Consider the following 25,391-nt stretch of genomic DNA (forward strand, 5'->3'; position numbering starts at 1 on the left):
AGCATTGGAGTCATAGTGCTGGAGTTTATTTATTGATGGAACCCGTATCCAAAGCGTAAATATCTTCAGAAACCATATCTGGTGGAGGATAAAGAAGTTGAAGATCGACGAAGAAGAGACCTAGCAAGATGAGGTATTGTAAGGAGAGGCCGAGCAAGAAGGAAAGTCAAAGAAGGAAGCCCTGTGCCCAGGAATGTTGGTCGTGGCTGGGTTTACGGAGTCAGCATCAGTTTGTAGAGACTTTTTGTCCGTAACTTACATTATTCATCCCCCGTCGCAAACTCCCCATTCTTGATCTTTTCACTGAGCGCCTCATTGGAGTCGAAGTAAGAACTGAAGTCCCCACGCTTTTCCAAGAGCAAGTCAACCACCATTCGCCCGAACACGATCTCGCCAGGTGGGTTAAGATGAGTCCTATCACCAGGGCCCCAGTTGTAGAAGTCGGCATTCTGGGATCCGATCGCGTTGACGTAATCTGTACTTGCTTTGTTCAGCTCGAGATACTGGGCTCCGACATCTGCGGCGGCGGAGATCGTCTCGGCGGCCCAGTCTTTGAGGTTCTGGACGGCTTCGCCGCCTGAAAAGGTTCGTCGGGTCAAGGAGGTGATGAAGATCTATATGAGAGTCAGATCGGGTCGAAGGGAGTATGAAGCAATTGACTTACTGGTGTGCCGCCAGCGTTCCTAATGTCATTTCCGATGCTGACCAGGTTGGTGCGGAACTCATCCAGTTGCATGACCTTTTGATCATTGTGGCCGAATTGGATAGTCACGACTGGCTCAAAGTCGTTTTTCGCGGCGCCGACGTCTTTGAGAAGAGCATCCCAGCGACCGCTTGACTTCCAGGACACGGTGGTGGAACCGCTAACGCCCCTGTTGTCGCCCTGAGCAGGGGACTTGAGGTATGAGAGGAGACCATCACCCCAACCTCCATCGACAGCGACAGTCGAGTCTCCGATTAGGAAGAATTTGGGTGGTTTGGCGGCTTTCGCTGTAGGGGCTGAGTGGACGAGGCCACAGGCGGTAAGGAAGAGAGCTGAGATGGAGAACTTCATCTTGAACTGGGATGGTCGATAGTTGGACGGAGATTTTGACTCGGGTGGTCTGGAGATACTGGCTCTTGTTCGCTCCAGTCCATATATATATGCGAAGCCATTGTAAGCCTCAAGACGCAATTGACTGTCCGAAAGTGGAAGCTCGGAGGTCCTGTTCTCGAATCAAGCAAGATCTTCCTTGCGGGGTCGTTGCAAGGATGCCTCGGGTCAATGATACCACGAAGCTAAGAGCGCTGCATGATGTAGACAGGATATGCATCAACCAGGGTTCTTACGCCCAAAGTTGGTCCGTCACCTCCTCGAACAGGCTAGCTGCCCAGATGGTGTCATACTCGAAAAAAGGTCGCGAGAGCGTATTGGTCTCTTTTCCGAAAAGCGGCTGCTGATCGCGAACCGTTATATCATCCATCGTCCCTTCGTCGACCTGTTCATCGAGCTCCACAACTCGTGGAAGGCCGGCGACACTTTCGGAAGCCCGCCGCTTGCGCGATTGGGGTAGCGTAATGGCGGATAGACTGTGTACCGGCCCAGCGGATAGGCGCTTCATTCTTGTGCCTTGAAGAAGACTTGAGGGAAGATCGATATCCGTTGGGGGTCTACCGGTAATGAGGGCGTAGTCGAGAGAGAGCCGGAGCTTCATGTAATTACGTGTGACAAACAGGTCGTCCCAGTATCCCACTGGGTTATCTGACGATACCGACTCTGTCTTGGCAGATGGTCGCGGGCGGAGTGGGAGCTGTATGGGTGTCGACTGGACTATCTGGGTGACCATCCGACTAATATCCACCGCTCCTTCGAAACGCTGACTGCAAAGGTGCATCGCTTGAGCATGATACCTTGTCAAGATTTGATCCTCATTGCTGCCGAGATCATTAGGGGATATCCTCTCGTCGAGAGAGCTGAGCATAAGAGGGAAGGCGATGTACGCGATCCTGCGCCTTGATCAGCGGCTGTCAGTTCGAGGCGGTCGTGGTACTTACGCTGAGATGGGAAGATGCTGTGTCATGCCCTCTTGAACGATATATCTGACCAACTTCGTCGTCTCGGCTGTCGCATAATTGATGTTCTTGCCGATGTCCTTCAAGACAGCATCATCAAGGACTGAAATTCCCTTCTGTCGCTGTTCGATCATCATCGCCTCGTGGTTGCCCAAAGCAATCTGAGCAGCACTATACGAGTTAGTCGGGCCCTCTGGTAAAGGCGCTGTTACTTACTAGGCGTATATGTGCACCACGCTGGATATTAATCTCGTCGAGCGGTGTGCTTCCGTCTTGGTAAGAGAATCGCCCAGGGTTTCGTCTACCTCAGTCTTCCAGCGCTCGAGGATCTCCTTCCCCGCCGCGATTCGGATGACTGTTTCGTCGAAGTTATCCAAAGAATACGTGAGATCGAAGGCGCTGGGTCCATAACAGACGACGAGCGGGTCTGTGAGAATCGTGGCGAGACGGCACTGCAAGTTGAGAATACTCGCTAGTTGCCGCTTGGTTCTGGAGTCATAGACCGCCGAATGACTGATCTCATCTGCAAGGTCGTCAATAGTCATGGGATCGATGTTGACATTGAAGCTAGATGGGGTTATCTGCAGGGGCTTTCGCAGTCCCAAGGTGAGTACCCTGTCTCTCCAGAACAGCGACCACCATAGCCGTTTGTTGCCGTTCTTACGTCTCACGCTGGCACCGGGAGCTTGGAAGTTGTGGGCTTGCGCTACAATGGCGTTCTGTATGCCGATGGCAAGCCAAGTACTTCCGGCGTGCGGTTCAACAGCGGAGAACTGGAAGGTCAAGAGTAAAGCCGCTTGAGCCTTGGTATAGGCATCCGTCTCTACGCCGAGATCGAACAGCAACTGTGGAAAGAAGATTAGTATTTCTCGTCTAACGGTTTGTTGGGTCGAACATACCTTTGCTCGACGATAGAAAATGTTCCTCGCCACTTTGACATTGGTGTACCCAGCATTCTTCAGAACAGCTGGTGAAACAAACTGCCTGTTCGTTAGTGGGTCAACATAAAAGAAATGGATGTGTTCGTACCGAGGACGCCGCGAATAGCATGGCTTGGAAGACGAGTAGTGACATTGTCGGCTTTTCTCTACCCTCGGCATCTCGGCTCATATACATATCCCAAAAGTCCCTCTCGTTGATGAGCGGGTAGTAAGGATGCAGGTATAGAAAATACTGGTAGATGAAATCTTCCTGCACCGTACGCGAGGGTAGATGAAAACACCGGTTGTATTCGAGAAAGTCGACATCTTGTTCCGGAAGGCCACCAAGGCCTTTGAGAGTAAGGAATGACTGCGTTGAATACAGCACTTCAAATTGTGTGAATGTGGGTAAAGGTCTATCCATGTTGGGTTGAACAATAACTTGGCGGTGATGTTTCAAGTGCCGAGGAGGAGCATGCAGTTGGCAGGTCTTTCCTCTACAGGTGGTAGAACATGGGCTATGGGTGAACGGATGCCAATTATCCAGCCCCCGCATTTCAATGCCGGCAGCCGAGACCACCTTCACCAATTAACACTATTGAGGGCACGTGACTCATGTCCAGCTCTCAGACGACAGGGCAGTCAGAAATACACAATCAATTCTCCAGTCATTACCCGTACAAAGTGTCCAAGCCATTTCTTCCAGACATCCGATAATCACAGCACTTTATTTACCCTTCAAAACAAACATCCCACCATTCCATCCATAAGTTCTCGCCAATCTTCGTCCATGTCGTCGTGCAATTTCGAAAGCAATGTTGCCTTTTGGATGCGGCTCATGGAAGTGAATACCCCGTTCAACATCCAATCCAGTGGGTTGGAACTGCCACACCGAGCCATACAGCTTCTCCATCTGGAAACCAGTTGAGGCCATCGCGTGAAGAAAGCCGTTCCAGGAAACAGTTCCAGGAGAGCTTGTTACTTCAGGGTTGAAGAACAACATACGGAAGACCTTCAGAGCTCGTGCGTCGACCTCGAAAGTTGGTTGGTGGTCAACCTGCTCGGTTTCTGGAACTTCAGCAGCAGGCACTTCGACAATTTGTACCTTAGTTGGTTCGCCCTTCGTCTTCGCCTTGGTCTTCTTTAAAGGGACGGTCTCAATCTTTTGACCTAGCTGCTCAGACTCACCGAGAAACAGATTTGATAACGGACGATTAAGAGACCAGAGATCGTTTTCAGTACCGGGCTGTTTCTTCTCTTTACTCTGATCGGGCTCTACCCACTCTGGTGTTCTCCGCAGACTGCGAGGTTGAGAGAGAAGCGCGTAGAGGGCCAGGTTCTCGAACCAGGGCACGTTTTTCTTCATCAAACTGTCGAGCTCGGCCCAGACAGCATCCAGGTTCGCCTCAGCTTGTCGCAAAGCATTGACTGTGTCTTTGTTTCGATGCTTGCCATATAGGTATGCGAATTTTCCACCAGAGGGATCAGCGAGCCGACTTAGGTTATCCAAAGGCATGCCGCCTCCTGTGAGTACTCTTACCATCAGGTCCCTTTCCGCCGTCGCCGCCTCATACGCCTCCTCAAAATCATGCGTGCCTTCGTAGCCAAAGAGTTTCTGGTACGAGTATTGTCGGGCCCAGGGCTGGAACAGCTCCAACTGCTTCATGCAATGCGAAAGAATAGACAGGTATCCTATCTTGCCCATGACAAAGTTGGAAATGAGTCTGTCCGCGTCAGGCTCGCTCCTCAAAAGACGCTCGAGCTCATCAATCAAAATAGACTGCCTTGTCCACTTCTCTGCGTCCTCGTGGATCAGGTCCATGAGAGAGAACAGGTTCTGCTGAGCGGGGATAATTATCTGAGCTGGAATGATCTTGCAGGTGTCTCCTCCACAACAGGATGTGCCTGGGGGTTGTCGGACGTAATGGAATCTCAGTGGGGGAGAAGCTTCGTATTCCACCTTGAGTGTTTTCAGGGGGTCCTTTGTCGCCATCCGCAGAAAATATCGGAAGCGGTAGAGTGCATCTCGAAATGCATCGGGTAGCTGGGTATTAGGGTTGAATTGGTCTCTGTATTTCTTTTCAAGGCGACTGAGATGACGTGCTTGTCGTTGCAGTATATGCATGGTCTCCAGCTTCGAATAATCCTCAGCGCAGATTCGGGTTACCAATGTGGCCCAGAGTTTGTGTTCATGTAGCTTGTGTACAAGAGGGTGCTGCTTCCCGTTGGTGTCGAGCATGTCCTCCATGGAATGATCCTTCTTCTCCAGCAGCGCCTAGGAGAAATAGGCGGGATCTTCTCGCATAGCCCAGATATGATCTTCCATTGCTGACGTCTGAGCCTCGAGAAGGGAAGCGATGCGGTCAAAGTCGAGTTCTGAGGGGACTGTGTATGGGGCCTCAAGCGCCATCGCGGCCATTGATAAGTGGCCCGACTCATCAATGTCAGTCTTCAAGATTGGTTTCGGCTGAATGGGATACGCCGCGCTGATCATTTTGTCTGCTGGGATCTCATGAAGGATTTGGCGAGAGCAGTCAACGAGGAATTCCATAACGCGCGCTTGTGCTTTGAGAACTAAAAGTCCCTCGCCAGGAAAGAATTGAAAGCCCTCGAAAATCGAAAGCTTGATTAGGTCGATAACCTCATCGTCCTTCCAAGGCAAGGGGTAGCCATATTGACTCGCCTTTTCGGTGCCTGTCATCATCATGGTATATCCATTGAGCCAAGAAGGGTTCAAGCCCTCGGTGACTCGACCAACATGCATCGCGTCACAGTCCGTCGCGGCGAATGTTGGGAGGGAGGTTTCGACCACGGGAATTCAGGAACAACAGCAACAATTTCGGCTGCGACAGATCCTCTTGGTTGATATAAGGCCACATGTACCAATCTTTGAATTTGGAACCGTATTTTGAGCTTCTCGTGTCCTGGTGTTCCGAGTCGAAGGCTTTGTAGTCTGGTCGATGTGTGGGAGGCATGTCTGGCATGCTTTGAGAAGAATCTGTAGTCGTTGGTGGCGTGATTTCTTCATCCGTCGTTTCTGGATGGTCTCCTCGTGACGGTTCAATATCTTTTTCAGAGTATAATAGTTGGTGAAAATAGATTTAGAGTACGCCTGTGCTTCCTTGCTGAGCTTGTCTGGTGATGGGAATTCGGGTAAATCTTTGTGCCACAACTTTGTTATCTCTTGGTTGAAATGATCGTAGGAATCTGCCCGTTCTGGGTACGTGAGAGTCCCCTTCATGATTAGCCTCGAACAATTCACCAACTCCTTGGTGGCCTCATCGTATTCTTCTGGGTTTATGCGGTCCCTGCCTGATGATTTGGCTCTGTTCTTGCATCCCTTGCATTTTGGGTCCCCGCATTTTGGTCTTCGAAACTCCTCGCACGAAGTTACCATGATTTCGTTGCGAATATCGTAATCCAGGTGCAGTAAATGTTGTCGTGATCATACCAAAGGACAAGTACCTTGCTCTTGGGCTGTGCATTTGTCTCCCGAGCGACCTGGGGACACATCACGTGGCCTCAGTCTTGTACAGCCAACCATCAGTAGACCTGAGACCTCTATCTTCGCATCAGTGATTATCAATTCATGATAGAAAGAAAAGAGCAAGATCTGGCCCCACTTGCTTGTAGTGGTGTAATACCTCAAATTGTCTCGTGTTTTATTGTCACCCGCAGACAGGGGATTTAAGAAGAAAACGCGTCACCCTTATCGACCTTATCTGAGCTCTCCTATTCGATCGCTGTGAATCAGGGTGGGTCAAGCGTCAAACCCTGCATAATGCCAACCGCCAAATTCAATATGCGCTTTGGACATTCTACAGTCCCATCATGGATCCGTCGAAAAGCATAACTGCTCGGTGACAATGCAAGAGCCAAAATGCTTATATCTCATGAAGCAGACTCCTTACGGGCATGGTCTCTTCGCTACTGAACTTATCAAACCCGGCACGCTCATCATTCGCGAAAAGCCGGTTCTGACTGTTTCACAGTCCGAAGCAAAAGCAAAAACGGAGTACAGATGCGTTATCGATCAAGTATCCCGGTTACCTCCTGTTGATCAACACAGGCTTATGGGCTTGTATCACAATCCGAAGAAATTCCGAGAGTTTTCTTTCTTGAAGGATCAACTATGTCCCGGCACGGACCTTGATTGCTGTCTTGTCCTGGCTAAGTTTTACACCAACGCTGCGAGTATCACGGCCGGAGGTCTAGAATGTGGCTTGTTTACCGAGTTCTGTCGTATGAACCACTCATGCACACCAAATATCTGTTGGGTATACGATGAGCCGTCGGGAATGATGGAAGTCTACGCTGTGAGAGATATTGCCGCGGGCGAAGAGATTACCAACTCATACATCGAAGTCGCATGTTCATACCAAGCAAGGATGAAAGAGCTATCGAATTGGGGATTTACCTGCGATTGTTCAGCGTGCGAAGGACCTGAGGCTGCGAAACACGATGAGAGAAGACGAAGAATTGGTCAGATCAGAGGTATACTGGATATCTATCGGGACACCAAGCACGACTTGGAAAAGCCCAGATTTGCCGAAATTCCCAAAACAGATTTGGAAGCTTTGAAGCTTGCTGAGGAGAACGCCGCGTTGCTTCAAGAAGAAGGACTGGTTGAGCAGTTGGGCGTTACATATGGCTGGTGTGCAAAGTTTGCAAAAGGAGCTGGAATGCACGAGCTTGCGGACGATTATGACGAGAAGGAATTTGAGATACTCGAGATAACTACAGGAGAGTACGTGGAGTGACGGACCACGATGCAGTAAATGTCCGGTGTAGTGTAAAATTGATCTCAATTAAAACAGCGAAAGTATTAGACAGTAAGGATATTCATAAATGAATGAAAGTGAGACGTGTCCGTAGGTAAAAAGAAACCATTGATCGTATTATAGCACCAGGAACAAGTGCTGTCCCATATGCCCTCCTGGCCACGTAATGTAAATCGACTCCCTCATGCTTCCTCATTTTCAAAGCTCAATTTGTACTCATCAATGTTATCTTCTGTAACCTCATTGGAAACGAATACTGAGTCAACCTTGACATTTGCCTGACTGCCAGATGTGCAAGTCAACGATATTTTCACCGAAGCCCGCTCAACATCGGCAATGACAGAGCCTCGAGCCAATTTCCACGAACCGACATCTGATGATACGAGGGGTTTGGTGGCGAAGTCTTGTTCACCACCCTTGCCTTGCAATGTGCAGCCGCTTCCACTTACGGTTTGGACATAATAGTAGAACTGTAAGACATAGGTAGAGAGCTCGAATTCAAGGCCAGTGATAAGTTGTGCGATCTCCGAAAAGCTATCCGCCCCTCTCTTGATACGAGCTCCCCCATCAGCCGAGCCCAGAGTGGCGCAGCTGTCGTCAAGACTTCCGTCAGCCTTATAACACCCTTCATTGAGCTCACTGGTGATGCCTTGAGGGGCCCACATGTCAAGGCCGTTACGAAAATCGCCATTCTGTGTGAGACTGAAGAAAGTCTCGATTGCTGCTTCCATTGTAGTAGTAGTCTCGCCGGTGGTCGAAGTAGGATCACCTGTCGTGGGTTCCAGCGTGGTAGAAGTGTCCAGGTCTTCAACTGTAGTTGTGTCTTCATCCTCTATATCGGTAGAAGAGAGGACATCGGCTGAAGCAGCCAGTCTTGTGGTTTCGGCATTCGGAGGTGCAGTAAATGACGTATTGGCCCAATTCCAGGTACGGAAAGTAGACCAAGTAGGGAGCACAATCCCACCAGTCGTTGTCTTGACATCGGGGGGAGTATCTGTGTTTTCGGGCAGATCGGTCTCAGTTTGCTCAGGGACATCATCCTTTGTTGTTTGAGGAGAGTCGGTTTCGGATTGCTCTGGGACATTATCCTGTGTGGTCTGAAGAGATTCAGTTCCAGTCTCCCCAGGGACATCGATCTCGGTAGTTGCAGTAAGATTTGTCTCGCTTTCCTCTGGGACGTCAATATCGGTGCTTTGGCCAGGGTCGATCGCGGTAACGGGGGAGCCTGTCGTTTGGGCATCTTGGGATTGGGTCAGGCCAGTAGTCGTCGGGTCATCGAGGCCATCGATCTTGCCATTGATGCATCGTTCAACTGCGAAGGATATTAGCGATGAGCAAGACGACAAGAGGAGCGGTACTCACCTCCATAGACACTGAGCGTGACAAAGACGCAGCCAGATGGTCTCGATCTGTATGTGATATACACCTGGCCATCTAAAGGATCCTGACAGAACGAAGCCCTACCACCAGGAAGGCCACGGTTGGCGAAGCTGAGTATTCCTCCGTCATTGCTAAAGGTTCTCGATATGGCGCCTTCGCCAGGTGTTGATGCGGAGTCCAACGATTGGAACTCCTCTCCCGAGTAAGAAAACGGGACATCCCCAACGAAGAGCTGACCTTGTCCAAGCGTGTAGACACTAGCGAACGTGCAGACGTCAGGGTTGCCATCGCCCACGAAGCCTCCGATATCACGCTTGGTGAGCTCGCCTGCAGGTGTGACTTGGAAAATAACGCGCTGTCCGGTTGGCTCGAACACGGGCTGGGTTGCCGTACTTGCGGTTGGGAGTGAGGGCTCTTCCGTGTCTTCGGGAGAGACGGTGGTGAGGGTAGGTTGATCTGTGTCCACAGGAGGCGTGTCTGTAACTGCAGTAGGCTCTTCCGTGTTCACAGCAGGATCTTCCGTGTTCACAGTCTCACCTGTGGTGAGCGCCTCCTGCGTCGACTCAAACAGAGGAAGACTCGCAGAGTCAGAGGGCGGGAAGCCCGGCTCCTCTGTCGCAGAAACGTCAGCTTCAGACGAGTTCGCTCCGATAGAAATGGGTGCAAGATAAGTCGACTCGTAAGTGATGCAGTACGTCGCTGTCCCAAGGGCGGCCTTGTAATCGGAGACATCAGCCGGGGAGGCGGAAACGCTGCCAAGCAGCGCGAAGGCTGCGACGTGCGACCTCATTTCGTAGTATGAGAAGAAGGGGATTGTTCGTGGTTGAGAATCTCATTGTGACGGGGAGGCTGCGCGAGATAAGAAACAGGGCGAATGCGAGGAGTTCGGATGTAGATATGCAAAGTGTTGGTGGCGGTTGTATAAGCTTGCAGTTGTGTTGACAGCATTTCCAAATTCTGAGACAGTTCATTCCCGGGACGTTCTCGAGGAGGTTTGGAGGTTTGTCTTTGGTGCGGAATACTTTTGGCTAATTCGGGGAGAGCTTGTTCACAGAACATCGAGGCGTTCTTTCGAAGCGCTGGTACTGTACAGTCTTGAGCGTGCACAGAAGTTTTGACGCATGTTATCGGCTAGGGGGCTTATGCGACAGTGGAAAAGTACTCTTCACTTCTGACAGTCTCATTCCTTGGTCGCATCAAGCGTTGCTCGGTCCGCCAGTCCCTTGCCTACCACTTCCTGTCAGCCAGCCATAGCTTATCCTTGAATATGTGTTGTCCAATCAACTCCAAAAGGTCTCACCTTATTACAGAGCAAGGGGCTCGTAACATTCTTCTGCAAGCCGGCCGCTGCTGCTGGTAGACTATTGTTGTGGCTGGGTCAGATGTCTTAGCTGTGCCAAGGGAGGATAACGCAAAGCGGCCTTTCGCAACTACTGGCCGTTGACTTTAGCGTCCGCGTTCCCCTTGTCTCTAACGGCCGATGGGTCTGCAGGTACTCAAGCTTTCGGCTCAGCTTTCCAGGAATTCGGAAACGTCATACGGAGCACATTCAACGAAATCAATTCTTACTCGACCTATCTTCCTCCTTTTCAATGTTCAACCTTCCTACCTCCCTGTCGATCTATCGATCCATCCAAACAATAATCCGATAGAGATCCAGCACTCCAAAGTAACTCTCTAAAAGACGTTACCCTTCGTTTGTCTCATCTCCGACACCTTCAAGTTCCTGATCAGCGCAACCCAAAAAAACGACAAAGCCATGATCGCCGTTCCAGCAGCCAACATCCGAGTTTGAGCATATCCATACGCCTTCTGGATTCCAATACGCTCGGGTGTGCCCCTCGCATAACTCAACTGCGTATCGAGGTCGCCGTAGATAGCCTCCAGGTTGTCGAGCGCGCTGGAGGGCAGATATTGCCGCAATGCCTTTTCGAACGTATTCGTCCAGATTGCTCCCGAAATAGTATACCCGATGCTTCCACCCGCTGTGCCTGTCACACTCAGCATTGCCAAAGCGGCGGCAACATGCTGATGGTCCACAGCGGCGAGGACCGCCAGCTGCATACAGATGGTGAAGACACTTCCGCCGACTGAGATGAAGATTTGCGTCATGACTAGATACCCAACGTATCCAGTCGGGCTTCGAAAGTAGATCATTAGTCCTTGGGCAAGAATGTAAAGTGGCACGCCCATCCAGAGCAACCACTTGAAGTACCCCGTCTTCCTGACCCCCCAACCGACGAGAAACAACAAGAATCCAGATACAACACTGAAGGTATTGTTCACATATCCCGCTTCTGAAACGGACAGATAATTAACCACTTGCAGGAAAGACGTGAAATAGTTGTTCCAGCAGTAATACGAGATCTGATAGGTCAAATCGAGAAGACACGCGCCTACCAGCGTTCGATCGGTCAAGAAGTGGAATTTGAGAAAAGGAACGGGCGCTAAGTAAACTTCGTTGATGGCGAAGGCGACGAGCAGGACGAAGCCAACTACGATCATAGCGATGATGTACCCTGTTGCCCAGCCGTTGGGCGCTGTGGCGGCGATGTTGAATGGGAGGAGGAAGACGACCAGACCGACTGCAAATAGGAAGACGCCGAGAACTAAGAGCTCAACGTCAGCTATGGAATGTCTGCAGGGAAATGAGGTACATACCGTCAAACTCAATGAGATAATGCCAAACACTTTCTTTCAACGTCCGACCGCTAGCCTCCTTGGGCAGAATATTCTTCTTGGCTTTGTGCAAGTTGACCTTCAACAGGATATACAAAGGAGCGCAAATGACTGGCGTCAAGAAAGCGAAGGTACCAAAACCCCAGGGCCACCCAATATTGACCAGCATCTCCTGCGAGGCATATGACCCGGCGAACGCAGAGATCATGTATGGCGATGATGTGAACGCATAGGCGAGGGCTCGATTCTTGAGGTTGGTTGCGTCGGCGGTCACGACGTCTATACTGTAGATCAGGCCCGTGAAGCCGACTTGGTAGAAGACCTATCATCTCGTTAGTATACTCAAGTAACTGGTGTAGAGTATTGCTGGAACGTACATTGGCGGCACAGTAGATGGACAGGTTTGTACTCGTCGCCATGAGAATAAGACCCAACTCCGCGAACGCGACCATAAGAAGATACCCCTCAGCTCTACCCCAAAGATCAAGCAGCTTCGCCAAAGGGATGAACACCGCCGCAGTCATCGAACTCGCGACGACGTCAATCACGTTAAGAAGCGAGTGCGCGCCCCATGAACTTGTAACGTAAGGTACCAAGCTTCCAACAGTCGAGCTTTGGAACGCGTTGAGAAGATAGACGAACCAGATGCAGATGAACAAGGTGATGAGAGACTTTTTGGTCCACACGAGTGTGATCGCCTCCATGTTCTTGACACCTTCGGTAACATCTTCAGCTGGAACGGCATCATTCGCATCAGGACCAATTCCATCTTCTGGTGCTTGTCCGTTCTTTTCGTGGTTGGTAGTCCTCATTTCCGTCGCGTCGACATCTGAGCTCTCGCTCACACGCGGACGAAATCTGCTCAAGACACCCATATTGAACAAAGCGATTGGAGCTTGGTGTATCGAGAAGCCAAGAATGAGTGACAGCTCGCGTTACATCGACTGGGAACACTCGCCCTCATAAAGCCCATCCATTTCCGACGTCGGTGGAACCTCATCACAAAAAAGCGCATCAGATAAGATCATCTTTGCCTGTTGGTTCCGATCAATAATGGGTCTCTGAATCCATCTCGGCAGGACCGGCATCAAATTGTGGAATCTGTTAGTGATGAGTACCAATTGGAACCGCATCTTGAGGTTCAGCTCACGGTAAAACGGCACGGTCGGTTCCACTGTGTACGTCAGTAAGATTATCTAGGGCGATGCATTAAGTGACCAGCAGGCGATGATGATGGGATTGATCAATCTAATCTAATCAGATTGGTTTTGAGTAGGTAGAGTACGTACCTGAGAGCCGAAAGCGGCCAGAATCGGGCCGTGGAGAGAGCAGTTTGGTAGTAGTTGTGGAGCGGTTACGCAATTGACGAATTCTGGTGATGGTGTAGGGTAGTGAACCAACAATTAGGTGTGCAGCTACACGACGAAAAGAAGCCAACGTTGTATTGTTTCTGTACGATGAAATATAATTGGGATCATTACTTGAAGCACAGCTACAGTCGTCAGGAGGGCGAAGCTCTGGCAAGACAATCTTGTGACTAGCGATGCGCAACAAATGCCCGAAGGAACCGGATAGCCGCGTTTGCGAATATTCGCCGTGTTACACGAAAATCCCCGGAACTGGGCGAGATCCAATTGAATAATGATAAAACAGTAAATATATATGCTCTGTCCTCTTGTGAGATAACGCAATGAGTGATACCATTTTCTGTTCTGTTAGACTTTACTTCGACCACCCCAACGAAACCCATCCCAACGCCAGGAGGAGTTTTGTCAAAATTCTATCTGTCATCAAACACAGCATTGTGATTGGTTATTCTCAACCACTCCACTGATCAATTCCGCACTACCGTTCTGTCATTTGAGTGAGAGATGAGAGGATGATTACAGAAGTCTACTCGACGCAACAGCACCTTCAACACTTGGGTTCATTTTGGACGTCACAGTCAAAGTTCGGAGCTAAAGGCCATATCGTAAGTGGACAGACGCGTATCTTTGATGACCCTAGTTACCATTGGGTAAGCACGTACCCCTATCAAACGCGATAATGCTAACGCTACGGAGTAGAAATGCTATGGTTTCACCCATCCTAGCTTTCCCCACCGAAATCGCAAGATGATAATCAACGTGATGCCTCTCACTCGCGACAAAGACTTAGAGCTTACGCCCGGCTCATGTGAACGCTTACAATGAGACCTCACAGCAGTTCTGATTGGCATGAGTCACGTGTATCATGCACATTCGAAATCACAGACCTTCGTTGACCCCGCAAGATGGTCAGGCCATAATGCTGCTGTCCACAACCTGGGAATAAACGTTGCGAATCACAGCCTGTGATCGGTTCCGATGGCTGAAGGGCTCGGCGTTGCGTCGAGTGTTATCGCTGTGGTCGACCTTTCGGCCAAGGTGTTTTCGCTATGTCTTCAATATTCGCGAGAGGTAAAGAACGCCAAGGACGATGTTGAAAGGCTTAGTGCAGAAGTTGCCGCTTTCCAAGACACCACGAAGAAGCTCCAGGCTCTCGTTGAAGGACCCCGTGGCCAAGAGCTAGGCGCTTCGCGGCAGTTGAGATCTACGATCGAGGACAGCCTTTCAAGATTGGAAAAGCTCGGGCAGCAGCTTCAAACTCCAACTCACCGAAAGGTAATGAGTAAGTTTGGTGCGCGTGCGCTCAAATGGCCCTTCAAGCGCAAGGACGTCGACGACATCATCCAAGATTTCGCGCGTTGCAGAGAGAATATTTCTCTAGCGTTGAATATTGATCAAACGTAAGTAAACTAGTTTGGGGAACAATCGCCGAACTAACAGGGTCGGTTCTAGTGTCATCCTTCAAAACATTGATGATCGAACAACCATCCATCAATTACCGCTCGCGCATGGTGCCTCCTTCGACTCCAAGGCTGAAGAACACAATTCGACATGCTTGCCTGGTACGCGCCATAACCTTCTCCAGGGTATCGACAGATGGATAGACAATCCCAACTCAAAGATAATATTCTGGTTGAATGGCAAAGCTGGCACGGGAAAATCGACCATCTCGCGGACCGTAGCTTGGTCGCGTTCCAGGCAGGGTGATCTCGGTGCAAGCTTCTTCTTCAAGAGAGGAGCTGTTGATCAAGGGAACCTGACCAAGTTCGTGCCCACTGTGGCCCGTCAGCTGGCCTGGAGCACGCCAGCCGTGGCGCCTTTTATCAAGAGTGCTGTCGACGCTGATCCAACAATTGCTGACAAGTCTGTTCGAGAACAGTTTGAGAAGCTTGTTCAAGAGCCGCTGTCAAAAGCGACGGCAACGGCGACGACATCTCGACTGTCGGTTGTTATCGTCGTTGATGCACTGGATGAGTGCGAAAAGGATGCTGACATCAAGCTCTTGCTCCAGCTTTTCTCAAACTTGCGCTTTGCAGGTCCTTTGTGCGTTCGAGTCCTCGTTACAAGCAGACCCGAGCTTCCCGTACGTCTTGGTTTCTCGTCCATCGGCAACGCCCATCAAGAGCTGGTACTGCATAAAATCCCGGCGCTGATCATTAAGCACGACATATCTATATTTCTTCATCAGGAGTTCGCGAACATCCGCAACAGCTTTAATGGAGACGCTGTACAAGAGCTGAGACTGCCAGCGGACTGGCCTGGGGAAGCCAACCTCGAGAAGCTCACAGCGGCCGCGGTGCCTCTCTTCATTTTTGCTGCAACTCTTTGCCGATTCATTAATGATCGATATCTCGGTAGCCCTGATGAGCTTTTGCAGAACGTGCTCAAAGTTGCAAGTGCTGGCCAAGGCTCGAGGCTTGACATGGCATATTCGCCAGTCCTGAAACAACAGGTTGTTGATCGATCAGGAAGGGAGAGATTGAACATTGTTGAGAGTTTCCGTCTTATCGTCGGGGCCATCGTCACGCTGGCTAACCCATTGTCGATGCGTGCTCTTGCACTACTTCTCGATATCGACATCAGCAAAGTTACGACTAGACTAAGTGCGTTGCATTCAGTCCTAGATGTCCCCGTTACTCTCGACGCACCAGTGCGACTGCTCCATTTGTCGTTTCGGGAGTATCTAGTAGGCCTGGAGGATAGCGAGTTGGCAGAGTTCCAGGTAGATGAGAGACAGACTCACCAAAGCCTAGCGAAACACTGCTTGCGCGTCATGAGTGGTGGTCTGCGTAGGAACATGTGTAGTCTATCTTTCCCAGGCGCGCATCGATACGAGTTGAGTCGTGGGCGATTGGAGGAGAGCATACCTTCGCAACTGCAATATGCCTGCATGCACTGGGTGTATCATTTGACCGAAGGGGACCCTAAGCTCAGCGATGGCGAGCAAACTTATGGCTTTTTAAGGAAGCACTTCCTGAACTGGTTGGAAATAATGAGTTTACTGGGGCGAGTAAAGGAGTGTCTCGATTCACTTAGATTACTGGCAGGATCTCTCGAGGTTTGTCTTACCGTCTTTGAGCTTCAGCCTTATTAACAAAGGTTAGGATCGCAAAGGTTCGAGCCTGTCGATCTTTGTATCTGACGTGCTGCGATTCATTCAAGCCAATTTTACCGTGATCGCTGAAGCACCGCTGCAGGTTTATTCTTGTCTGGCATTTGCACCAACGAACAGCATTGTGAGAAGGACATTCGAGGGAGATATTCCACAATGGATAACTACTCTGTCAAGGCTTGAACAAGACCGGGACGCATGCCTATTGACTCTCGAGGGTCATGAGAATTGCGTTAACTCCGTGGCGTTCTCGCACGACTCGAAGTGGATTGCATCAGGGTCCAATGATAGAGCTATAGGAATTTGGAACGCAGAGACGGGCCAATGTGAACGATGGCTAGGTGGTCATAGCCTGGATTGTGTTAGCTCGGTAGTGTTCTCAAACGACTCAAAGAAGCTAGCATCAGCTGGTGGTGAGATAATACGGATCTGGAATTCAGAGACTGGCGAGTGTGAGCAAGAGCTCAAGGGCGCTGGTAGGTATTGTCGGAAAGTGGTGTTCTCACATGACTCGAAACGGGTAGCATCGGCTTTTGAAAACACGATACGGATTTGGAATGCAGAGACTGGCGAGTGTGAGCAAGAGATAAAGGAGGTAAGTATATATGACGGCGATGTGAAAGCCCTGGCGTTCTCGCACGACTCAAAGAAGATAGTATCGTCTGGTGGTGAGACGATACGGATCTGGAATGCAGAGACAGGCCATTATGAGCAGGGACTGGAGGACCATCACGGTATTACTATCTCAGAAGTATTCTCGCACGACTTAAAATGGACAGCCTCAGTTTCTGATGACAAGACGATACGGATCTGGAATGTAGAGGAGGGCATGTGTGAACAAGAGCTCAAGGGCCATGATTCCTATATCAGCTCAATAGTCTTCTCGCACAACTCAAAGCAAGTGGTATCAGGGTCCCATGATAAGACGGTACGGATCTGGGATGCAGAGACGGGTGAATGCGAGCAAGTACTCGAAGGCCATAGTAAGTGTGTTAGGGCAGTTGCTTTTTCACATGACTCTAAGAAGGTGGCATCTGGCTCTGACGACGAGACAATACGCATTTGGGACACCGAGGAAGGCAGATGCAAGCCAGTAGTAGAAGGTCATGGCGACTGGGTTGGCTCAGTGGTGTTCTCAAACGACTCAACGAAGCTAGCATCGGCTGGTGGTGAGACGATACGGATCTGGAATTCAGAGACTGGCGAGTGCGAAGAGATCCTTCAGCTTGACGATTATACAGGTGTCCAATCCTTCACGGCGGATGGGAGTGGTATTATCACACATAGTGGTGTGTTTCCCTTGAAAGGTGACTCACAACCTCATTTTACGCCGCCTCCATCCTCAGAAGCCCCAGGCCTAGGCTGTACAGACGGTACCTGGATCACTGTGGAGGGACAAGACTTGCTTTGGCTGCCTCCTGAATGCCGGAATGGGGAAGTAGCTGTTTCGGGAAGTACAGTTGCTATAGGCTGTGAATCGGGAAGAGTTTTGGTGTTGAGGATATCTATGGACAAGGTGGCGCGGTGGATGAATCCATGCAATCCATGAGAAACAATAGTATGTTAGTTTGCGATCGATCTTTGGAAAGGGCTTTGTTATGCAGAGGTTGAGATCATCAAGCCAACCCTCTGATACTGTAGGATGACGTACTTGTTCTCTCGGTCAACCGTTGGCAGCACGGCAATCTGAGTTGCTGGAATGGGATACGAGCATACTTTGATGGCGAGGATAGATAAAGAGATTAAAAAACACGATATAGGCAGATTTGCTTCGCGACGATGGTAAACGGTCATTTTATCATTTTCAACAAGAGATGATAATGAAATTGATAACATAATCTAATCTAATCTTATCGATTGGGCCAGGTACGTACCTCCAAGGGGCGACACGGAATCGGGCCGAGGAACGTTGAGTTTTTTTTAGTGCCCGCCAGTGGCAATCGCTGCGTTTTTCTGATGGTGTAGGGTAAACTCGACACGCGAGATATAAAAGAAGTGGTTGGAACACGGTAGCGCGTCAAGAATTAAGCATAAGGTTTGTAATACGAGAATGCGACGGCTTGTGCCAGACGAATGAGGTGATTCGATCATTTATGGAGGGTCACAAACTGTACAGCGGATATTTCCTGTGAGTACGGATAGCATGTCATGTTTGACCAGCGTGAGTGAACAATGTTGTGTTATTTTCAGAAGTGCATCAATCCAGCCACATTCATCTATTTGAATCTTGTTTCCGCCCAATATGTACATTTTTTTTACCAGGATCGGATAAGTTTTGGCAAGGAGTGTATCCGACATCTGCGACGAATTGAGAACACAGAGAGCTTGGAGAGTTCAATGGCGGAGACTTGAAGTCAACGCCACGATTGTCAGAAGATCTGTGCTCAATGTTCATTTGAACAGCTCATGCACATCGCATGTTCGTTCAAAACTCAGAACACGTTGTTCTGAGGGTATTGTCTGTTGCGAATGCCCGCTTCTTATGCCCACTGACTCACTCAAAGATCAGTCATTCCCAGCCCGCCATCGGAAGTAATTATAGCGGCTAAGAACCACTATCCGAAACAGGCGACGCGTCTCCAACAAAGCGGATAACGCACTCCAACGCGCCCTACGACAACACAAAATATCCATGGAAACCCACCTCCACAATCCAGCTTCAGCTTCCTGTTCCAGACTCGTGCTTCTAGAACTCATTCGTACCAATCATTGTCTGCATGAATACGGTAAATGACCAAGCCGAGGTCTCGCCTGTTCCGCAGTGGGTACGGAGGTTTGACATTAAAGTTTTCAAGCCAACGACATTCTTTTCAGCTGTGGAGCAATATCCGGGGAAATCCACGGCTTAGGGAAATAATCATTACTTAATTGGCTTCGCAAGGGGCTTCGTCTGGGGAAGAATGGATATCATTAGGTAACCACCACGTAAAGGTCAAAGCGATCGTCGGCTTTGGGAGGTATATAAAGGGGTCGTCATCTGCCGTGGGTCCCAAAAAGGTAGATTTTTCATCTGTGGAACCTTGATATCTCTGGGGAGATATCTGCGATAAGGTTCATCTCAGACTTTTGACAAGGTTTAAAGAGATTTGTTCTGTCGTGGTGGAGTCGGTTCTCCATCTTTACCCTTTTCATCTTCAGAAATCACAGATACCATGGATCAGAATATTCAGCCAGCGGCTAATAGCCGGAATGATCTCGAGATGGAGATGGTGCCCTCCGCAGGGAAGAAGGACGAATACGAACCTGAAAACCACGATGCCGTCTTTGGCGAGATCACTGAAGAAGGCCCCGACTACCGAAGCGTGAGGACATGTCATCTCGTCACAATGTTCGACAAACTAACAATCTCAAGGTCGGTCTCATCGGCACAGCTGGTCTCATGATGAAGACGCAAATCGGTCTCGGCGTACTGTCAATCCCAGCGACATTCGACGCGCTCGGTTTGATTCCCGGAGTCATCTGTCTAGTCGCCGTCGGACTTATCACGACCTGGTCAGATTGGATCGTCGGCGTCTTCAAGCTTCGCCATCGCCATGTCTACGCTATTGATGATGCAGGCGGTATGATGTTTGGACGCGTTGGAAAAGAGTTCTTTGGATTTGCCATGTGGCTACGTAAGTTCTTCAAATTTCGAATGGAAGAAGAGGCGTGCTAACTGTACTAGTCTGGGTTTTCGTGTCAGGCGCCGGTATGCTGAGCTTGTCTATTGGTCTCAACGCTGTCTCGACGCATGGCGCGTGTACAGCAATCTTCATCGCCATCGCCGCAGTCTTGGGCTTTGGTCTTTCCAGCATCCGAACGCTGGGCAAGATGAGCTGGCTCGCATGGGTTGGCGTCATCAGCATCATGATCTCAGGTATGTTCGTCCTCGCGATCGTCTTGCATAGCTAACAGACATAGTCTTGATGGTGACCATCGCAACGGGTGTCCAAGACCGACCGGCCGCTGCTCCTCAACAGGGCGAATGGGTCCCCGACTACAAGCTCTTCCAAAAGCCGACTTTCCTCCAAGCAGTTGCCGCGATCTGCTCGCATGTGTCTGCTTATGGTGGCACCCCGGGTTTCTTCGCTATCATTGCTGAGATGCGCAAGCCAGAGGATTACACGAAGGCACTGGCTATCTGTCAGGGCGCCATCACGGTGGTTTACGTTACTGTGGGCGTTGTTATGTACTACTACTGTGGTTCTTACGTGTCTTCGCCAGCGCTCGGATCGGCTGGTGTTGTCATCAAGAAGGCTAGTTATGGTGTAGCTATTCCAGGTTTGATCGTCACGATCACTTTGGTCACACACGTAAGCAACCTGCTTCCCTTTCTCATTCCATGCTAACAATGCCCAGTTGCCCAGCAAGTACATGTTCGTCCGACTCCTCCGAAACACCAAGCATCTCGCCTCCAACTCATGGGTCCATTGGACGACATGGCTCGGCTGCACCTTCAGCGTTACAATCCTCGCCTACATCATCGCAAGCGCCATCCCTATCTTCTACTCCTTGATTTCCCTGATCGGAGCTCTCCTGGCCACTCTCCTGTCCTTCCAAGCGATGGGCTTCATGTGGTTCCACGACAACTGGCAGCATCGCAACATGTCGGCTCAGTGGATATTGGCGTGTGCTTGGGCTGTTTTCGTCATCGCTTCTGGTACTATGCTGCAGGTGGCTGGTACCTATGGATCAGTTCTGGATATCGTCAACGCTTATAAGGCGGGTGGCGGTACGAGTGCGTGGTCGTGCGCTGATAATTCCAATTCGGTGTAGTTGCTTTAAACCGATTATCAATTGATAATGATTCTCCGCTTCAATCGTTAAATGCGCACGTGACTGCAGTAGATGCGCATCCTCTTTGTTAAAGAGTCATAGCCTCAAGATGGTAAAAAGCAAAATACCACGCAGGGATTCGCAGGCTGTCGTCACCGACCCAAACTAATTTGCCACTCATAAGGCTATGGGAGAGCGGACATAAAGCCTTGCACAGCCATCGCCCACGCTGCTCTCACCTCTAATACCATTTACGATGTTGAGCCCTAAGTATAGTATATGGTGGCGAAGCTGAAAGCTGAAAAACATGGCTGAGCTCCCGACGTATCATATTCGAAATAACAAAGCCAAAGAAAAAGCAAGCAACCAATCTGGGAGTACCCCTCCTATATTTAGGTACCGTGGCCAACGTATCACTGGTTACACTTAAGCTACGTCAGTGGGTTGGGCGCTTATGAGGCCACAGGTTGACGGGGTTGTAAATATATAATAATCAGCAAAGTTTACCCATTATCTCAGTATTGCATAATTCTTCCAACATGACGACCGGAAAAACTACGACCGACGACACTGTGGGATGGCAAAAGGGTCCAATGGACCGTGGCACGGTGACTCTCATCTGGGGCTGTGTCACCACCATTTTTGCCTGCTCGTGGACCATCCTGCATCTCAACGTACCCGCATTGACCGACTCTGCCTGGACAAGGATCTTGCGAAAGACAAAGTGGATGGCCATTACAATCATCTTCCCCGAGTTTATTCTGTCCAAAGCCATCTGCGATCTACGATTAGCGTTACAAGAGCTATGCGAGTTTGATGAGTACCTTCAAAGCGATGACAATAAGGTGAAGTGGAGGGCTTCCTATGATATGGAAGGTCGCTCCTGGGAAGATGAGTGGAGCTGGAAAGTCGAGTATCCGCGGCATGCCAGATTAATCTATCGACTCCTGTTTTTGAAACCTCCAGTTCAGAATCTTGGCGAAACACTTCCATCACCCAGCCAAGCCGAAAGCGTAGGTATGGAATCAAACACTTTACATAACAACGAGGGAGAACAGGAGCAGGGAGAAAGAGAACAACTCGAACCTGTAGAGGAAGAAACTTGCAGTCCACAACACCCAAAGACTGGTTCGACACGGGATCTGGAAGCTCAGGGTAGTATTCGTGGTTCAAGTGACCACGGTAGAGACCCAACTCCATCTGACAGAAGTGTGCGGTCATTGGGGCGGAAAATCGACTCGACTCATCCAAAGAAAGTATCTCGGCTACAACGAAGGAATCAGGTTTGGACTGTTGTCCACTCGTACTTCGCCCAAATGGGTGGTCTTGTGTACATAGACAAATTTGACATGACCATTAGGGAGCACGACTACCAGAAGGCTCATAAACACTCGGTCCTCACAGCCTCAAAACTGACTACCAGATACATTTGGCCCAATACGCATCCTCTACAACATTTGGTTTTGGGAAAACACGACATAGAGGACAAGAGCAAGGCGGATTCGTTTGTGAAAAGCATCGCCGTCCTTCAGATTACATGGCTGATCTTCAATGTCATCGCCCGCGCGATCAAAAAGCTGCCTATAACGCAGATTGAGATAGCGACGATCGCCTTCGCAGTCATGGCAATATTCACCTATGCAATCAATTGGTGGAAGCCAAAGGACGTTTCCCAACCTATTCGTCTATTACCTAGCCTTCTTGGCCGGTCACGAAAATCTGATCTCATGCAGTCGTTTATGACCCGCCTTCGACAACCTCACCAAGCCGCCAAAGATTCTCAAGAGATATCCGAGTTCAGGCGAGTGCCAAACGACTGGGTGTGGATGGAAGGCAAGACACCTTTATTATACAACCTCTTAGGAATCACATCGTTGGTTTTCGGTAGCCTGCACTGCATCGCTTGGAACTTTCAGTTTCCAACGAGGACCGAACTGCTTCGCTGGAGAGTAGTAAGCTTACTGTCAGCTACTTTACCTGGAACAGCTCTGGGACTAAGTATGGCCATGAGATACTTAAGAACTTATTACGTTGCAAGGAAGCGCATGACTCTGTTTTTGAGTAAGCTGCAGCCCCTTGAGTCCATTAGTGAGGAGTGTTGGGAATACCTGCTAGGGCCTAAATTTGGCCAGTGGAATTTTGAAATCCAAGTGGCTTTCATGGCAACGCCGAAAAACTCAGATTGCAATTGGGAAGAAGAGCCCTCACAAGAGACCGTTGAAAGTCTGAAAAGGTCAGGGGTAGGCGAAAAGCGACGCCAGGCTTATTCACGTTTTAGTCACGAACTAAGGCGCTTTCATGGCCGATGGCGACATCGACAGTGGGAAAAAAGTGACGATCTTCAATCTGGAGAACGTTGGCTAATTATTTGCAAATGGATAGGGGCGTCCTGTGGGGGTTACAAGGATGAATGCGACTTTCGAGGCTTCTGGCGCGGATATGAGGGCTTTGTTGTAAAGAAGCTTGGTATACCACCTGCAAACCGGCTTGAAATGTCATGTGTCGATACAATAATGGAGGCATACGAAGAAACTAATGCTCAGACCGACAAGCTGGAGGTTAGACTTGATGTCGCATTGGAAATGATGGAGGCACTAAACGTGTGTGGTGGAATAATCTATATAGCTTGCCGGCTGATGACTATAGTGCTTCTTTTTACCTGCTTGAGGGCTGCACCGGCCGGTGTTTACCAAGTGGTTCCATGGACGACATTTATTCCAGGTATATCTTAGCGCTCATCTTGAATATAAACCTTCCAATTCCTAGTTCAACACGAAGCTTAACAGGCTACTGTAGAAGTTGAGAGACATCCTCAAGTTGTAGACAGTCAGGTCTTGATCGGATCTGGAAATTCGTGCAGGTATGGTCTTACCGAGTGGCCTGATTAGTTGTTGAGCACTATCGAGGTCAGGTTCAAATCGAGACATCCCGAATCTAGAAATCTTCGAGGTTGGAGTGATTGGCAACAAGAACGCAAGTCTCAGCGGGCAGTTGGGAAAGATACTGTAATTCTATTGTCAGTACGGCAAGGGCAAGTCAAAGCTTGAGAGCTGGTACTGTTCATGCTTAGGCTCATATAGTTCCACACAGGTCAGGTCCCCTGTTCAGCTGACGGACAGCAGTCTTTTCAGGCTGTGCCAATGAGCACATAGTAACTGTTCAATGTTATCAATGTCAAGTTCATGAAGGGCGCAAGAAAAGAGGTTCTGTCAATTTACTAGCATAGGCAAAGCGATTCGGGACGTCTTGGTGGTCCGACGGGCATACAAACATGAACGAAATACGTTCCAAAATCCCAAGACTTGATATTACACAAAAGGAAAGTTCCTGACAGATATCCTCCGTCAATGTCGAGAGACTCGATGCGCCCTTACTAAAACAATAAAAAGTCCAGCACACCCACACCATTTCCAAGTGTCATTCCAACGATGTCAACCGTTCAGCGCAAAATCTCAGTGGCTTCTTCTCGATGAAGGTGTGTTCTCTAGGATGAGAAACAGCACAGCGCCGTCCTCGAAGGGATCGTCTAGGCCAAGCCATGGAGTTGGTCATACTCGTTCTTGAGATCCGGGGACCAAAGCTCGAAGTCGAGGGCGTCCTCCCAGGTAAACTCCTTCTTGGGATACCCTTCCCAGTGGATTTTGTATTCCATAGTTCCGGCGCTTCGGTTGCGACGGTGGCCGAGAACAGCGAATACGTGCCACTTATCAAAGCCCGTCGCATGGGCCCGACCTCCATTGAACGATCGCTAATAGTTGTAAAGAAGGCGGGGGGTTGTCTCCTGGATTCGACGCTCGGGCATGCTGATGCGCAGGCCTCCGGCGAGACGGAGCTCGAGACGGAGGGTGTAGTCGGGCTTGAGTTGAAAACTGAGGATACTGATGGGCTTAAGGGTAGCTGTGAGAGAGTCAGCGAGAACGGGAGGGGGAAGAAGGGTTGTGCTCTACTTACCGGGAACCATGTTAGCCTTGTAGGCCTCTGTGACTAGTTAGCTTGGTTCGAATCAGTGAAGGAAGAGGATACTTACCAAGAGAAATGTTAGACATTATGAACAGGTCTGGGTGCGTCAAGATCTTCGAAAGTGTCAAAGGTAGGAAGATGTCGAGATCGAGATGATGGCGCTAATATAGAGGTGAGCGTGCGGCGACTGTAGAAGTGCCAGATAGAAAGTCGACGTGGGATCAGGGAAGAGGATAGTGGTAGCAACTAGAGCTTGGGGATCAAGAGAGGATAATGCAAAACTGTAAAAACCAAGAGCAAGATGAGACACGAGGTAGAGAAGACCTCTAGGGGATGAAGTGGGCTTCTGTGCAGAAGACTGATGAGCTGGAAAGAGAAGATCAAC

At 49.7% G+C, this 25,391-nt stretch overlaps 10 protein-coding genes across 10 annotated transcripts; 4 read left to right on the forward strand and 6 right to left on the reverse strand.

Annotated features, from left to right (window-relative positions):
* Positions 1 to 260: 260 nt before the first annotated feature.
* Positions 261 to 3,396, reverse strand: FIESC28_04700 (uncharacterized protein; the record flags this gene model as incomplete). The annotated part of the gene is made up of 7 exons (XM_031158847.1): positions 261 to 614; positions 665 to 1,205; positions 1,330 to 1,986; positions 2,035 to 2,223; positions 2,269 to 2,897; positions 2,952 to 3,032; positions 3,082 to 3,396. The coding sequence occupies 7 exons, from the start codon at positions 3,394 to 3,396 to the stop codon at positions 261 to 263; spliced, it is 2,766 nt and encodes a 921-aa protein (XP_031017054.1).
* A 303-nt stretch (positions 3,397 to 3,699) lies between these two features.
* Positions 3,700 to 5,211, reverse strand: FIESC28_04701 (uncharacterized protein; the record flags this gene model as incomplete). Its single annotated transcript, XM_031158848.1, has 1 exon — positions 3,700 to 5,211. The coding sequence occupies one exon, from the start codon at positions 5,209 to 5,211 to the stop codon at positions 3,700 to 3,702; it is 1,512 nt and encodes a 503-aa protein (XP_031017055.1).
* A 36-nt stretch (positions 5,212 to 5,247) lies between these two features.
* Positions 5,248 to 5,736, reverse strand: FIESC28_04702 (uncharacterized protein; the record flags this gene model as incomplete). Its single annotated transcript, XM_031158849.1, has 1 exon — positions 5,248 to 5,736. The coding sequence occupies one exon, from the start codon at positions 5,734 to 5,736 to the stop codon at positions 5,248 to 5,250; it is 489 nt and encodes a 162-aa protein (XP_031017056.1).
* Positions 5,737 to 6,838: 1,102 nt separating this feature from the next.
* Positions 6,839 to 7,732, forward strand: FIESC28_04703 (uncharacterized protein; the record flags this gene model as incomplete). The annotated part of the gene is made up of 1 exon (XM_031158850.1): positions 6,839 to 7,732. One exon carries the CDS (start codon positions 6,839 to 6,841, stop codon positions 7,730 to 7,732), a length of 894 nt encoding a protein of 297 aa, XP_031017057.1.
* A 203-nt stretch (positions 7,733 to 7,935) lies between these two features.
* On the reverse strand, positions 7,936 to 9,923 carry FIESC28_04704 (uncharacterized protein; the record flags this gene model as incomplete). The annotated part of the gene is made up of 2 exons (XM_031158851.1): positions 7,936 to 9,065; positions 9,116 to 9,923. 2 exons carry the CDS (start codon positions 9,921 to 9,923, stop codon positions 7,936 to 7,938), a joined length of 1,938 nt encoding a protein of 645 aa, XP_031017058.1.
* Positions 9,924 to 10,810: 887 nt separating this feature from the next.
* Positions 10,811 to 12,687, reverse strand: FIESC28_04705 (uncharacterized protein; the record flags this gene model as incomplete). The annotated part of the gene is made up of 3 exons (XM_031158852.1): positions 10,811 to 11,742; positions 11,795 to 12,134; positions 12,190 to 12,687. The coding sequence occupies 3 exons, from the start codon at positions 12,685 to 12,687 to the stop codon at positions 10,811 to 10,813; spliced, it is 1,770 nt and encodes a 589-aa protein (XP_031017059.1).
* A 1,470-nt stretch (positions 12,688 to 14,157) lies between these two features.
* FIESC28_04706 (uncharacterized protein) lies at positions 14,158 to 17,840 on the forward strand (the record flags this gene model as incomplete). The annotated part of the gene is made up of 4 exons (XM_031158853.1): positions 14,158 to 14,579; positions 14,632 to 16,237; positions 16,284 to 16,767; positions 16,816 to 17,840. 4 exons carry the CDS (start codon positions 14,158 to 14,160, stop codon positions 17,838 to 17,840), a joined length of 3,537 nt encoding a protein of 1,178 aa, XP_031017060.1.
* A 1,603-nt stretch (positions 17,841 to 19,443) lies between these two features.
* FIESC28_04707 (uncharacterized protein) lies at positions 19,444 to 21,316 on the forward strand (the record flags this gene model as incomplete). The annotated part of the gene is made up of 6 exons (XM_031158854.1): positions 19,444 to 19,593; positions 19,644 to 19,905; positions 19,956 to 20,147; positions 20,192 to 20,583; positions 20,630 to 21,008; positions 21,264 to 21,316. 6 exons carry the CDS (start codon positions 19,444 to 19,446, stop codon positions 21,314 to 21,316), a joined length of 1,428 nt encoding a protein of 475 aa, XP_031017061.1.
* Positions 21,317 to 21,585: 269 nt separating this feature from the next.
* FIESC28_04708 (uncharacterized protein) lies at positions 21,586 to 23,111 on the forward strand (the record flags this gene model as incomplete). The annotated part of the gene is made up of 2 exons (XM_031158855.1): positions 21,586 to 22,866; positions 22,935 to 23,111. The coding sequence occupies 2 exons, from the start codon at positions 21,586 to 21,588 to the stop codon at positions 23,109 to 23,111; spliced, it is 1,458 nt and encodes a 485-aa protein (XP_031017062.1).
* A 1,683-nt stretch (positions 23,112 to 24,794) lies between these two features.
* On the reverse strand, positions 24,795 to 25,092 carry FIESC28_04709 (uncharacterized protein; the record flags this gene model as incomplete). Its single annotated transcript, XM_031158856.1, has 3 exons — positions 24,795 to 24,943; positions 24,998 to 25,024; positions 25,074 to 25,092. 3 exons carry the CDS (start codon positions 25,090 to 25,092, stop codon positions 24,795 to 24,797), a joined length of 195 nt encoding a protein of 64 aa, XP_031017063.1.
* Positions 25,093 to 25,391: the final 299 nt, after the last annotated feature.

Source organism: Fusarium coffeatum, assembly GCF_003316985.1.
Source record: "Fusarium coffeatum strain FIESC_28 chromosome Unknown BRIP53273_contig_102, whole genome shotgun sequence".
Lineage (NCBI taxonomy): Eukaryota > Fungi > Ascomycota > Sordariomycetes > Hypocreales > Nectriaceae > Fusarium > Fusarium coffeatum.